General features: G+C 47.8%; 1 protein-coding gene across 1 annotated transcript; it reads right to left on the bottom strand.

The window, feature by feature from the left end:
- Positions 1 to 8,610: 8,610 nt before the first annotated feature.
- On the bottom strand, positions 8,611 to 9,069 carry LOC138368424 (UPF0134 protein MPN_013-like). Its single transcript, XM_069330935.1, has one exon. It carries the CDS (start codon positions 9,067 to 9,069, stop codon positions 8,611 to 8,613), a length of 459 nt encoding a protein of 152 aa, XP_069187036.1.
- Positions 9,070 to 13,516: the final 4,447 nt, after the last annotated feature.

The following is a 13,516-nucleotide window of genomic DNA, read 5'->3' as shown; positions in this document are numbered from 1 at the left end:
GATATGCTTGAGCAATTTTCACCAACGCTTGAATATGCCTGAGTAATACTCCCCCGCCCCAATTTATGCTTGAGTAATATTCCCCACCCTAGTTTTTCACGGGGGGAATATTTTCCCCTCGCCGGTTTAGGCTCGAGATTAGAAGTTCCTGTACTGGAATTTTCTTAGCCACAGTTTACGTCCGGCGCAGTCTACGTCCGGCGCAGTTTACGTCCGGCGCAGTCTACGTCCGGCGCAGTCTACGTCCGGCGCAGTTTACGTCCGGCGCAGTTTACGTCCGGCGCAGTTTACGGCCCGATCAGAGCGGATATGTTGGCAGTGTACGACGGTGGAAGGTTTCCAGTTGGGTGTAGCTTGTGCAACACGGGGCCATAATTGGCTGGGTATGGGGCTTCCAGTTGTTGTTGGTTGTGGAACCCATTGGAGGGTTTACAGGTGTGGGTTGTGGGGCACGGGAGAGGGTTTACAGGTGTGGGTTGTGGGGCACGGGAGAGGGTTTACAGGTGTGGGTTGTGGGGCACGGGAGAGGGTTTACAGGTGTGGGTTGTGGGGCACGGGAGAGGGTTTACAGGTGTGGGTTGTGGGGCACGGGAGAGGGTTTACAGGTGTGGGTTGTGGGGCACGGGAGAGGGTTTACAGGTGTGGGTTGTGGGGCACGGGAGAGGGTTTACAGGTGTGGGTTGTGGGGCACGGGAGAGGGTTTACAGGTGTGGGTTGTGGGGCACGGGAGAGGGTTTACAGGTGTGGGTTGTGGGGCACGGGAGAGGATTTACAGGTGTGGGTTGTGGGGCACGGGAGAGGGTTTTCAGGTGTGGGTTGTGGGGCACGGGAGAGGGTTTACAGGTGTAGGTTGTGGGGCACGGGAGAGGGTTTACAGGTGTAGGTTGTGGGGCACGGGAGAGGGTTTACAGGTGTGGGTTGTGGGGCACGGGAGAGGGGTTTACAGGTGTGGGTTGTGGGGCACGGGAGAGGGTTTACAGGTGTGGGTTGTGGGGCACGGGAGAGGATTTACAGGTGTGGGTTGTGGGGCACGGGAGAGGGTTTACAGGTGTAGGTTGTGGGGCACGGGAGAGGGTTTACAGGTGTAGGTTGTGGGGCACGGGAGAGGGTTTACAGGTGTGGGTTGTGGGGCAAAGGAGAGGGTTTACAGGTGTGGGTTGTGGGGCAAAGGAGAGGGTTTTCAGGTGTGGGTTGTGGGGCACGGGAGAGGGTTTACAGGTGTAGGTTGTGGGGCACGGGAGAGGGTTTACAGGTGTAGGTTGTGGGGCACGGGAGAGGGTTTACAGGTGTGGGTTGTGGGGCACGGGAGAGGGGTTTACAGGTGTGGGTTGTGGGGCACGGGAGAGGGTTTTCAGGTGTGGGGTTATGGGGCACGGGAGAGGGTTTCCAGGTGTGGGTTGTGTGGCACGGGGGAGAGGGTTTTCAGGTGTGGGGTTGTGGGGCACGGGAGAGGGTTTCCAGGTATGGGTTGTGGTCGAGGGGGGAGCTGGTGTGGTCGAGGGGGAGCTGGTGTGGTCGAGGGGGAGCTGGTGTGGTCGAGAAGGAGCTGGTGTGGTCGAGGAGGAGCTAGTGTGGTCGAGGGGGAGCTGGTGTGGTCGAGGGGGAGCTGGTGTGGTCGAGGGGGAGCTGGTGTGGTCGAGGGGGAGCTGGTGTGGTCGAGAAGGAGCTGGTGTGGTCGAGGGGGAGCTGGTGTGGTCGAGGGGGAGCTGGTGTGGTCGAGGGGGAGCTGGTGTGGTCGAGGGGAGCTGGTGTGGTCGAGGGGGAGCTGGTGTGGTCGAGGGGGAGCTGGCATGGTCGAGGGGGAGCTGGTGTGGTCGAGGGAAGCTGGTGTGGTCGAGGGGGAGCTGGCATGGTCGAGGAGGAGCTAGTGTGGTCGAGGGGGAGCTGGTGTGGTGGAGGGGGAGCTGGTGTGGTCGAGGGGAGCTGGTGTGGTCGAGGGGAGCTGGTGTGGTCGAGAGGGAGCTGGTGTGGTCGAGAGGGAGCTGGCATGGTCGAGGGGGAGCTGGTGTGGTCGAGGGGAGCTGGTGTGGTCGAGGGGGAGCTGCGGTGGTCGAGGGGGAGCTGGTGTGGTCGAGGGGAGCTGGTGTGGTCGAGGGGAGCTGGTGTGGTCGAGGGGAGCTGGTGTGGTCGAGGGGGAGCTGGTGTGGTCGAGGGGGAGCTGGTGTGGTCGAGGGGGAGCTGGCATGGTCGAGGGGGAGCTGGTGTGGTCAAGGGAAGCTGGTGTGGTCAAGGGAAGCTGGTGTGGTCGAGGGGGAGCTGGCATGGTCGTGGGGGAGCTGGTGTGGTCGAGGGGAGCTGGTGTGGTCGAGGGGAGCTGGTGTGGTCGAGGGGGAGCTGGTGTGGTCGAGGGGGAGCTGGCATGGTCGAGAGGGAGCTAGTGTGGTCGAGGGGAGCTGGTGTGGTCGAGGGGGAGCTGGCATGGTCGAGGGGGAGCTGGCATGGTCGAGGGGGAGCTGGCATGGTCGAGGGGGAGCTGGCGTGGTCGAGGGGGAGCTGGCATGGTCGAGGGGGAGCTGGCATGGTCGAGGGGGAGCTGGTGTGGTCGAGAAGGAGCTGGTGTGGTCGAGGAGGAGCTGGTGTGGTCGAGGGGGAGCTGGTGTGGTCGAGAAGGAACTGGTGTGGTCGAGGAGGAGCTAGTGTGGTCGAGGGGGAGCTGGTGTGGTCGAGGGGGAGCTGGTGTGGTCGAGGGGGAGCTGGTGTGGTCGAGGGGGAGCTGGTGTGGTCGAGGGGAGCTAGTGTGGTCGAGGGGGAGCTGGTGTGGTCGAGGGGGAGCTGGCATGGTCGAGGGGGAGCTGGTGTGGTCGAGGGGAGCTGGTGTGGTCGAGGGGGAGCTGGTGTGGTCTAGGAGGAGCTGGCATGGTCGAGGGGGAGCTGGTGTGGTCGAGGGGGAGCTGGCATGGTCGAGGGGGAGCTGGTGTGGTCGAGGGGAGCTGGTGTGGTCGAGGGGGAGCTGGCATGGTCGAGGGGGAGCTGGTGTGGTCGAGGGGGAGCTGGCATGGTCGAGGGGGAGCTGGTGTGGTCGAGGGGGAGCTGGCATGGTCGAGGGGGAGCTGGTGTGGTCGAGGGGGAGCTGGCATGGTCGAGGGGAGCTGGTGTGGTCGAGGGGAGCTGGTGTGGTCGAGGGGGAGCTGGTGTGGCCGAGGGGGAGCTGGCATGGTCGAGGGGGAGCTGGCATGGTCGAGGGGGAGCTGGCATGGTCGAGGGGGAGCTGGCATGGTCGAGGGGGAGCTGGCATGGTCGAGCGGGAGCTGGCATGGTCGAGGGGGAGCTGGCATGGTCGAGGGGGAGCTGGCATGGTCGAGGGGGAGCTGGCATGGTCGAGGGGGAGCTGGCATGGTCGAGGGGGAGCTGGTGTGGTCGAGGGGGAGCTGGCATGGTCGAGGGGAAGCTGGCATGGTCGAGGGGGAGCTGGCATGGTCGAGGGGGAGCTGGCATGGTCGAGGGGGAGCTGGCATGGTCGAGGGGGAGCTGGTGTGGTCGAGGGGGAGCTGGCATGGTCGAGGGGAAGCTGGCATGGTCGAGGGGGAGCTAGTGCTGACGATTATGATGCAACATTGTTACTTGAGGTAAAGTGAAACTTTCACCAGTTGCTCCATCTATCATCATTCTATTATGCAGGAAGAACCGCACGTCTATGGGTCATCCAATAAGGTTAGCAGACTTCTAGATGTTACCACTGATAGGCTTAGGCTCGGCTACAAGTACCTCTGGGAGTTTGTAACATCTGCTGATGTTGACTTGACTAAATGTAAACTCTGTCAGCAGAACTATTCGCATACTTTGTGTCATTGTAAAATGGAATGTGAAAAATCGCGGAATTCAGAGATAACACCATCAATGGTGTCTAAAAAATGTGTAAGTACTTCATTCTGACTGACTGTAGGTGCAGCCTGCACATGACTGTAAAACTTCTGCCCAGTTGGGTGGGTGTGGAGCAAGACTAGTAACTGTGTGACTCACCATAGGTGAGTCTTGTATAGTGCCTTGCATAGTGACTGTTGTGAGCCTTTTGTTGAATCACTTGTGATACAAAATACATAAACATATCAATAATCTTTGTGTAAATGATTGTATATATATGTACATGGGTATGTGACATTAACAATTGTGTAACTAGCTTCACAAGATTGCCACTTGCTTAGCTAAACGAACTGTGAGGTTCAGTTCCTGAACCCATTGTGTGCCTCTGTAACCCGTTCCACCACCGCCCACAGGATGGGTATGGGGTGCATAATAAAGAACTTGAATTGAGGAGCCTCCGTTAAGGTCTATATTAATAGGTGTTTGTGGCATCAGAACCACGAGAGGAACTCCTGTCGAAATAGCATACAATTTGTATTTTTTCAAGAGAAAGATATGAAAGAGGGACTATTGAAATCGTCCCTCACTGAAGCATGGCTGACGCATCCCCACGCAGCCTATAGTCAAGTAGTCAAGTTATATAGCGGTTATATAGTTGTATAGTCGAGTTAACCTGCGGTTTGCTGTTCGTCTGAGCGCCTCATCGTCCCGGGAAGGAGCCAGAAGAGGAAGTGTGTCTGGAGAGGAGGAACAGTGGGAGACAGGATGACAGTCACTGGTCAGGAGAGCCAGACACTCAAGAACTGGAAGACGGTGACCGTCTTCAGTCACACACGAGACGCGACGTGTTCTCGCGGTGCATGTTAGCAGCCCGTGACCTGTTGGACTCTGTTTAAGACGCTGGGACACACGCACACATTCCTTACCATTAATAAGTAAACAAACCCACACATATGAAACGAAATTGTCGTCCCTGTTTGTCTCAGTTGTGACCAGATAAGGGTCCAAAACGGACAAAAACGTCGTCACATTCTTTGTATGTGTTTGGGTTGGCTTATTTGTGTTCCGCCTCGATATTGTGACATTCTCTGCTTAAGGGAAATATTTGGCAGCCGAGAGTTAACGATGTAAGTGCAGCCCATCTGTTTTATGAGTTACTTATAGTGAAGTGCAGTGTGTGTGTGGGGGTGGGGGTAATTACCTAAGTTTGGGGGGTAATTACCTAAGTGTAATTACCTAAGTGAGGGGGGTAATTACCTAAGTGTAGTTACAGAATGAGAGCTACACTTCTCATTCCAGTGAGCTACAGAGCTACACTTCTCATTCCATTCCACAAGTGTGTGGAGAGAGACACCACACTTGTGGTGTTCCGTCTTCCCAGTACTCATTGTCATATAACGCTTTGAAACTACTGACGGTTTTGGCCTCCACCACCTTCTCACTGTTTGTTCCAACCGTCTACCACTCTGTTTGCAAAAGAAAATATTCTAATATTTGTTTGGCACCTCTGTTTCCTTAGCTTGAATTTATGTCCTTTTGTTCGTGGAGTTGCTGGTTTTAGGAATTCCTCTTTGTCAATTTGGTCTATTCCTGTTAGCATTTTGTAAGTGGTGATAATATCACCTCTTTCTCTTCTATCTTCTAGTTTTGGCATGTTTAACGCCTCTAGTATCCTCTAGTTCAGTTCTGGAAGCCATTTTGTAGCATGCCGCGGCACTTTTTCCAGTTTATTAATGTGCTTCTTGAGATTTGGGCACCATACAACTGCTGCATATTCCAGTTTTGGTCTCACAAAATTCATGAACTTTTCTCTTTAATAGTTTAAAGGGTCTTTAGTACAACACCATTCATATAATTAAAAGCAAGTCTGAAGTTGGAAAGCGTCGCATTGGCTCCTCTCACAATGATCTTGTGTGTTTCCTCTGGCGACAACTTACTATCCAAAACCACCCCTTGGTCTCGTTCTTTATTAGAGCTCTGCGATTCATTTCCACATAAATTGTAAGTTGTGTGTGGTCTATTTTCTCCGATTCCACATTCCATAACATGGCATTTATTCACATTGAAATCTATTTGCCACTTAACGCTTCAAGTACTTATTTTATCTATATCAATTTGAAGGGCATTACAATCGTCTGCGTTTCCTATCTTCCCCAGTATCTTAGCATCATCCGCATCATCCGTATCTTAGCATATTCCTTCTGGTAGATCGTTTATGTAGACGATGAACATTACTGGTGCAAGAAGTGAACCCTGTGGTACTCCACTAGTAACAACACTCCTCCAGTCAGGTACATTGTCTCTGATTACTGCCCTCATCTGTCTGTCAATTAGAATATTTTTCATCCATGTCAGAAGTCTCCCTGTCACCCTTCCAGCATGTTCCAGTTTCCTGAACAGCCTTTTGTGTGGGACTCTGTCAAAGGCCTTTTTAGGTTCAAATAGACACAGTCAACCCAACCACCTCTTTCATGTAGTATCTCTGTGGATCTAAAAACTAAGTAGATTTGTAACATAGGATCTTTCCGTTCGAAAACCATACTGTCTGTCTAATATTATGTCATTACTCTCTAGGTGTTCAACCCATTTGGCTTTAACTATTTGTTCTAGTGTTTTGACTACCACGCTTGTTAATGACAAGGGTCTATAATTCAGAGGTTCCTCTTGACTACCATTTTTTATAAATTGGCACTATGTTTGCCTTTTTCCATATATCTGCTAAGATTCCTGTGCATAAGGAAGTCCGGAATATTAATAGGAGTGGAATGCTCAGCTCAGTTGCAAATTTTTGCAGCACCCAAGGTGAAACTCCGTCAGGTCTAACCGCTTTATTTCTTCCTAGCCCCATGAGTAATTTTTCCACTTCGTCTTGAGATACCTCTTTGTATTCTATAGCGTTTTCTGGAATGGATATTTGGTCCGGCACTCTGCAATTTCCTACAAACACACTTTGGAACTGTTCATTTAGCATTTCACACATTTCTTTTTCATTCTCAGTAGTCCTGTTCCCCTTTCTCAATCTCTGGATTTTAGCATTTACATGCAGCTTGATTTTAATGAATTTACAGAAAAGGCCTATATCTGTTTTACATTTGTCCACTATTCCTTTCTCAAAGTTCCCTTCTGCCTCTCTTCTCACTGCTGTGTAATTGTTTCTTGCTTGTTTGTAATTCTGGTATGTTTGTGGGTTAGGCCTCTTCCGAAATTGAACCCATTCTATTGTTTTTCCTCCTGTCCCACTCACAATTTCCGTTTAACTAATTCCGTTTTCAGGTTCTGCATCTCTGTTTTGGTATGAATGTTTGTGTGCTTTCATCGAATATTTCACAAAATTTGGCATACATCTCATTTACCCCCTTGCGTAGCAACAAGTCTGTCCAATTAAACTCACTAGAGTTTTCTAAGTACCTCATAGTGTCCTCTCTTGAGAATCGAGTTTATCAACTGTTTCATTGTCCCCCCCCCCCCACATTCTCTTCTAGATTATATCGCAAAGCATATTTAATTTCTAACAGAACATGATCACTCTTTCCCAAGGGAGGAAGGTACTAGATGTCAAATATCTCCTCCTTTCCTGGTGACTATAAGATCCAGTATTGATGAAACATCCCCTTTCCTCATTCTTGTGGCCTGCTTGACGTGTTGATACATGAATGTCTCCAGAATGAGGTTTACAAATCTGCCTGTCGAAATGTCCTCCGTTTTTGCTTCGTAAGCCTCCCAGTCTATTGCTGTCAATTTTAATTCCCCCAATACCAACAGTCGTTATTTATCTTTACCCGAATAGTCTCTCTCATGACTATTATAAGGCCCTCTCGTTTGTTATCTAGTTCCTCCATTGTTCATGTGTTGCTTTCTGGTGGGCTGTAGGCATTTACAATTATCATTTTATGATCCTGATTCCAGACCTGCAATGACATTGTGCTAACTTCTCGAGGGTTTTCGATTATTATTTTTCTTACCTTCAGGTGTTCTTTCACCAGCACAGCCACTCCTTTCCCCTTCCTAGTTTTCCTGTCTCCAAACTAGGTAGCTCACTTAGGAATACAACCTCATTTAAAATATTTTCATGAAGTTTCGTTTCTGTTAGTGTGACAATATCTGGGACTTTAAGCTGAATTATATCTGTTAGCTCCAGTACTTTTTTATCTTACACCATCTATGTTGATATGTACAATTTTCAGGAACATGTTCTCTTTCCCTTTGTCCTTTACTCACCCCCCTTTCCCCCCCTGCTTCCTCTAATGATTTTGTTGCACCTTTTTTTTGTACCATTTCACTAGCTTTCCAGTGCCTAACATCTTGTAGAACAAAACAAATTTTCTTCTTCATTTCTATTCCCATTTAGATATTTCGCTTCATCAAGGTTTGTTTTCAACTTTTCTCTGTCTTCCTTTGAGAGGTCTTGTCTTATTGACCAAAGTTTGCCATCATCACTCTGCCATTTCCTGGCATATCTAAGTACTTCCTTCATGTGTTTCACTCCATTAAATGTCACCCTTATGGGGCGGTTTTTGTCTTTCTCATATTTTCCTATTTTCGTACAATCACTAACATTTTCCTTTGAATTGAGTTCTTCTCCTAAACCTACTATTTTCTCAATAATTTTCATCTCTTCTGCTGCTCTGTTCACCAGAGATGATATTTTCTTTTCTAAACATCCAAAAATTATTATGAACTTTTATCAGCAGTGTTTTGTACTAATTTACTGTTGGTAACCAGTTCTATCCTAATTGCTTGTCTGCTTCCTAATTTCCTAATTAACTAATTTATCTAATTAACTAATTAATTAATTCTAATTCTAATTAACTAATTAACTGCATCTTGTTGGTCATTTCTGGTTTCGACTTCCAAACACACTTCCTTGATCGTCTCTTTCTCTTTTACAACTTGCGCATACGTCTCTATAATTTCCTCTTTGTACTTTTCTAGTTCTTTATTAGCATCTTCTAAGTGAGTTGTCCATGAAGTTTCTCTTTGCATATCCTTGCCTAACTCTCTGTTGGTTTTTAGGGTTTCTTGGAGTTGTTCGCCATATGAGTCTATTTTCTTGTTAATTTCATCATATTCACCACTCTTCACTTTCCATACCTCATTTTCTTTCACTAGTTCCTTGATTTGTTCCGCCTGAATCTTTACCTTGTTTGTTAAGGCAGTAATTTTCTTACCTTGCTGAAGAACACTTCCAATTAAAGTGCAAAACTCACTCATGAGAGCTCCATTTTCTTCTTCTAATTCAAGTACTTTTTCTTCATACTTCTTTAGCATGTCCTAAATTATCTCTAACCTGCCAAGAAAACTCCCTTTCATTATATCTTTGTGTGTGTGTGTGTGTGTGTGTGTGTGTGTGTATTCACCTAGTTGTGCTTACGGGGGTTGAGCTTCGGCTCTTTGGACCCCCCTCTCAACTGTCAATCAAGTGGTGTACAGATTCCTGAGCCTATTGGGCTCTATCATATCTATATTTGAAAATGTGTATGGAGTCAGCCTCCACCACATCACTGCTTAATGCATTTCATTTGTAATGCATTCCCTTACACTGAAAAATTCTTTCTAATGTCTTTGTTGCTCGTTTGGGTACTCAGTTTCCAGAACCTAAGTCCCCTTGTTCGTGTTCCACCCCAGGCTAAATAGTTTGTCATTGTCCACACTGTCAATTCCTATAAGAATTTTTTAGGTGGTGATCATGTCTTCCGTTTCTCTTCTGTCTTGCAGGAACGTGACGCTTAACTCTCGTAGCCTTTGCTCGTAACTCATACCTCTCTGTTCTGGGAATAGGCTGGTGGCACACCTCCAAATCTTTTCTAATTTTGTTCTGTGTTTAACTAGGTAGGGACTCCAGGCTGGAGCTGCATATTCCAGGATTGGTCTGACATAAGTGGTATACAGGGTCCTGAACGATTCCTTACACAAGTTTCTAAAGGCAGTTCTTACGTTGGCCAGTCTAGCATATGCCGCTGATGATATCCTTTTGATGTGGGCCTCTGGGGACAGGTTCGGTGTGATATAAACCCCCAGATCTTTCTCTCTATTTGACTCTTGCAGGATTTCACCCCCCAGATGGTACCTTGTATTCAGCCTTCTGTTCCCTTCACCTAATTTCATTACTTTACACTTACCCGAGTTGAACTTTAGTAGCCATTTTCTAGACCATTTCACCAATTTGTCCTGTAGTCTCAATCTTAATATGTCGTGATTCTTCTCATATTTTTTGCATCGTCAGCAAACATTGAGGGGAATGAGTCTATACCCTCTGGAAGATCGTTTACATATATTAGAAACAGGATGGGTCCTAGTACAGAGCCTTGTGGGACCCCACTGGTGACATCTCGCCACTCTGATATCTCCCCCCTCCCCTCGCAGTTACTTGCTGTTTCCTGTTGCTTAGATACTCCCTTATCCACTGGAGCACCTTACCTTTTACTTCTGCCTTTTACTCCAACTTTTGTAACAGCCTCTTATGGGGTACTGTATCAAAGGCGTTCTGACAGTCTAAGAAAATGCAGCCGGCCCACCCTTCTCTTTCTTGCCTAATTTTTGTCACCTGGTCATTAAACCTGTGAGACACGATTTACCGACCTTGAACCCATGCTGGTGGTGTGTTACTCCAGTTCTTCTAAGAGCCTTTTCTTCACGATCCTCTCCACCACCTTGCATGGTATTCAAGTTAGGGAAACTGTGTGTGTGTGTGTGTGTGTGTGTGTGTGTGTGTGTGTGTGTGTGTGTGTGTGTGTGTGTGTGACCGCGTGCTCCAAGCAAAGCACTAAGATATGGCGTGACATAAGAGTGTAACAGTAACCAAACACTGGCACTGACCCCATTCACAACACTCACAACAGCTCATAGTGATGGCCATTTAATTCTGAAATACGTCAGAAAAAAAACATCGACGAGTGGATTCAATCACCAGTGCCACAAACTACGTGAGTCTGGGAGTAGCTGAGTGTAACAGCCTGGTTGACTAGACCACCATCCAGCAGGCCTGGCCAGTGACGCGGGCCGTGGGGGAACATATATACCTGATATAGTGTGATATACTGATATATCTAATAATCAAATACCTTCATTATATGCTTGCCTTTGGGTGTGGCATTGGCTAGACTGCTCGGTACAGCAGAGGTCTCGCTTCTTACGAGTCTACGTTCAATCCTCCATGGTCCAAGTGGTTGGGTACCGTTCTTTCCGTCCGTTCTGTCCTCGTATCTCTGTCAACTGCTGTATAGTCGTACTAAGTGCTTTCTCCTCATAATTACCTTACCATACACAATTATTCTGCCTTGTATTAGGTTATTATATACAATTTGTGTATGAAGAATAACTCGGTGGTGAGGTGTGATCCGTTCTGGTCTACTTGTCTTTGTGTATTTATAAATGCAATTCTTTCTGGTGATTGTGAGAGATATCAGTGCCCGAAGATAGCGGCTCTGTAGATGGTTCAGACTTAATATATGTTGGGTATAGGGTTAATATAGACAGGGCAACCCGTTCTCGCAAATTCGTAAAGTCAATATTGACTTATTAAATAAGTGCATAGGTGACATACTAAACATAATAGATACCCTTAAAAAGATTCATAGAAATCACCGACCTTACCTAACCTACTTAGTATCTTAAGATAAGCATCTTATAGCTTCGTAATTACAATTGTTACTTAACCTATTATAGGTATAGGTTAAGTAATAATTGTAATTACGAAGCAATAAGATGCTTATCTTAAGATACTAACAAGGTTAGGTAAGGTCGCTGTTTTCTATGAATCTTTTTAAGGGTATCTATTATGTTTAGTATGTCACCTATGCACGTAGTTAATAAGTCAATATTGACTTTACGAATTTGCGAGAACGGGTTGGACAGGGAAAGGGATAGAATCTGATAGAATAGATAGTAGATAGAATATATGGAAGATAGGGGTGAATCTGTCTTAGGCTCGTGTTAGTCAAGTAATTGTCATTTGGTTGTTAATGCGAATGGTGATGACATGAGAATTTTGATGTGTAGTACAGATACGAGGCAACACTGTTGTTCATAAGAGGCACCACTGTTGTTCATAAGAGGCACCACTGTTGTTCATAAGAGGCACCACTGTTGTTCATAAGAGGCACCACTGTTGTTCATAAGAGGCACCACTGTTGTTCATAAGAGGCACCACTGTTGTTCATAAGAGGCACCACTGTTGTTCATAAGAGGCACCACTGTTGTTCATAAGAGGCACCACTGTTCATAAGAGGCACCACTGTTCATAAGAGGCACCACTGTTGTTCATAAGAGGCACCACAGTTGTTCATAAGAGGCACCACAGTTGTTCATAAGAGGCACCACAGTTGTTCATAAGAGGCACCACTGTTGTTCATAAGAGGCACCACTGTTGTTCATAAGAGGCACCACTGTTGTTCATAAGAGGCACCACTGTTGTTCATAAGAGGCACCACTGTTGTTCATAAGAGGCACCACTGTTGTTCATAAGAGGCACCACTGTTGTTCATAAGAGGCACCACTGTTGTTCATAAGAGGCAACACTGTCGTTGATAAGAGGCACCACTGTCGTTCATAAGAGGCACCACTGTCGTTCATAAGAGGCACCACTGTGGTTCATAAGAGGCACCACTGTGGTTCATAAGAGGCACCACTGTGGTTCATAAGAGGCACCACTGTGGTTCATAAGAGGCACCACTGTTGTTCATAAGAGGCACCACAGTTGTTCATAAGAGGCACCACAGTTGTTCATAAGAGGCACCACAGTTGTTCATAAGAGGCACCACTGTGGTTCATAAGAGGCACCACTGTGGTTCATAAGAGGCACCACTGTGGTTCATAAGAGGCACCACTGTGGTTCATAAGAGGCACCACTGTGGTTCATAAGAGGCACCACTGTCGTTGATAAGAGGCACCACTGTCGTTGATAAGAGGCACCACTGTCGTTGATAAGAGGCACCACTGTCGTTGATAAGAGGCACCACTGTTGTTCATAAGAGGCACCACTGTTGTTCATAAGAGGCACCACTGTGGTTCATAAGAGGCACCACTGTGGTTCATAAGAGGCACCACTGTTGTTCATAAGAGACACCACTGTTGTTCATAAGAGGCACCACTGTTGTTCATAAGAGGCACCACTGTTGTTCATAAGAGGCACCACTGTGGTTCATAAGAGGCACCACTGTGGTTCATAAGAGGCACCACTGTTGTTCATAAGAGGCACCACTGTTGTTCATAAGAGGCACCACTTGGAACATTAATATAAAATCCAACTTATACCTGGTGGATAAACATGAAACTAGTGCTGAGTATGGACGCTTCTAGACCATATAGGGAAGTGTTTGCATTACTAGAACTCTGCTGGTCTGCGGGCCTCTAGCAAGTCTTCATCTGTCTACAGGGGGAGGGAGGGGGGGGGGGGGAGAGGGGGGGATCTTGTAGCCCAAGAGCTGAGTGCGGGCTAACATGAACGTGGTGGGGTGATCAGAGACGGAAACGAACGCAGGGAGCAGCGACACGAGGCAGGACAGAAGCGACGAGAGGCAGGACAGAAGCGACGAGAGGCAGGACAGAAGCGACGAGAGGCAGGACAGAAGCGACGAGAGGCAGGACAGAAGCGACGAGAGGCAGGACAGAAGCGACGAGAGGCAGGACAGAAGCGACGAGAGGCAGGACAGAAGCGACGAGAGGCAGGACAGAAGCGACGAGAGGCAGGACAGAAGCGACGAGAGGCAGGACAGAA

The sequence above is a fragment of the Procambarus clarkii genome, chromosome 25 (genome assembly GCF_040958095.1).
Source record: "Procambarus clarkii isolate CNS0578487 chromosome 25, FALCON_Pclarkii_2.0, whole genome shotgun sequence".
NCBI classification, from domain to species: domain Eukaryota; kingdom Metazoa; phylum Arthropoda; class Malacostraca; order Decapoda; family Cambaridae; genus Procambarus; species Procambarus clarkii.
The sequence above is the reverse complement of the archived record's forward strand: the minus strand, read 5'-3'. Positions and strand labels throughout refer to the sequence as shown.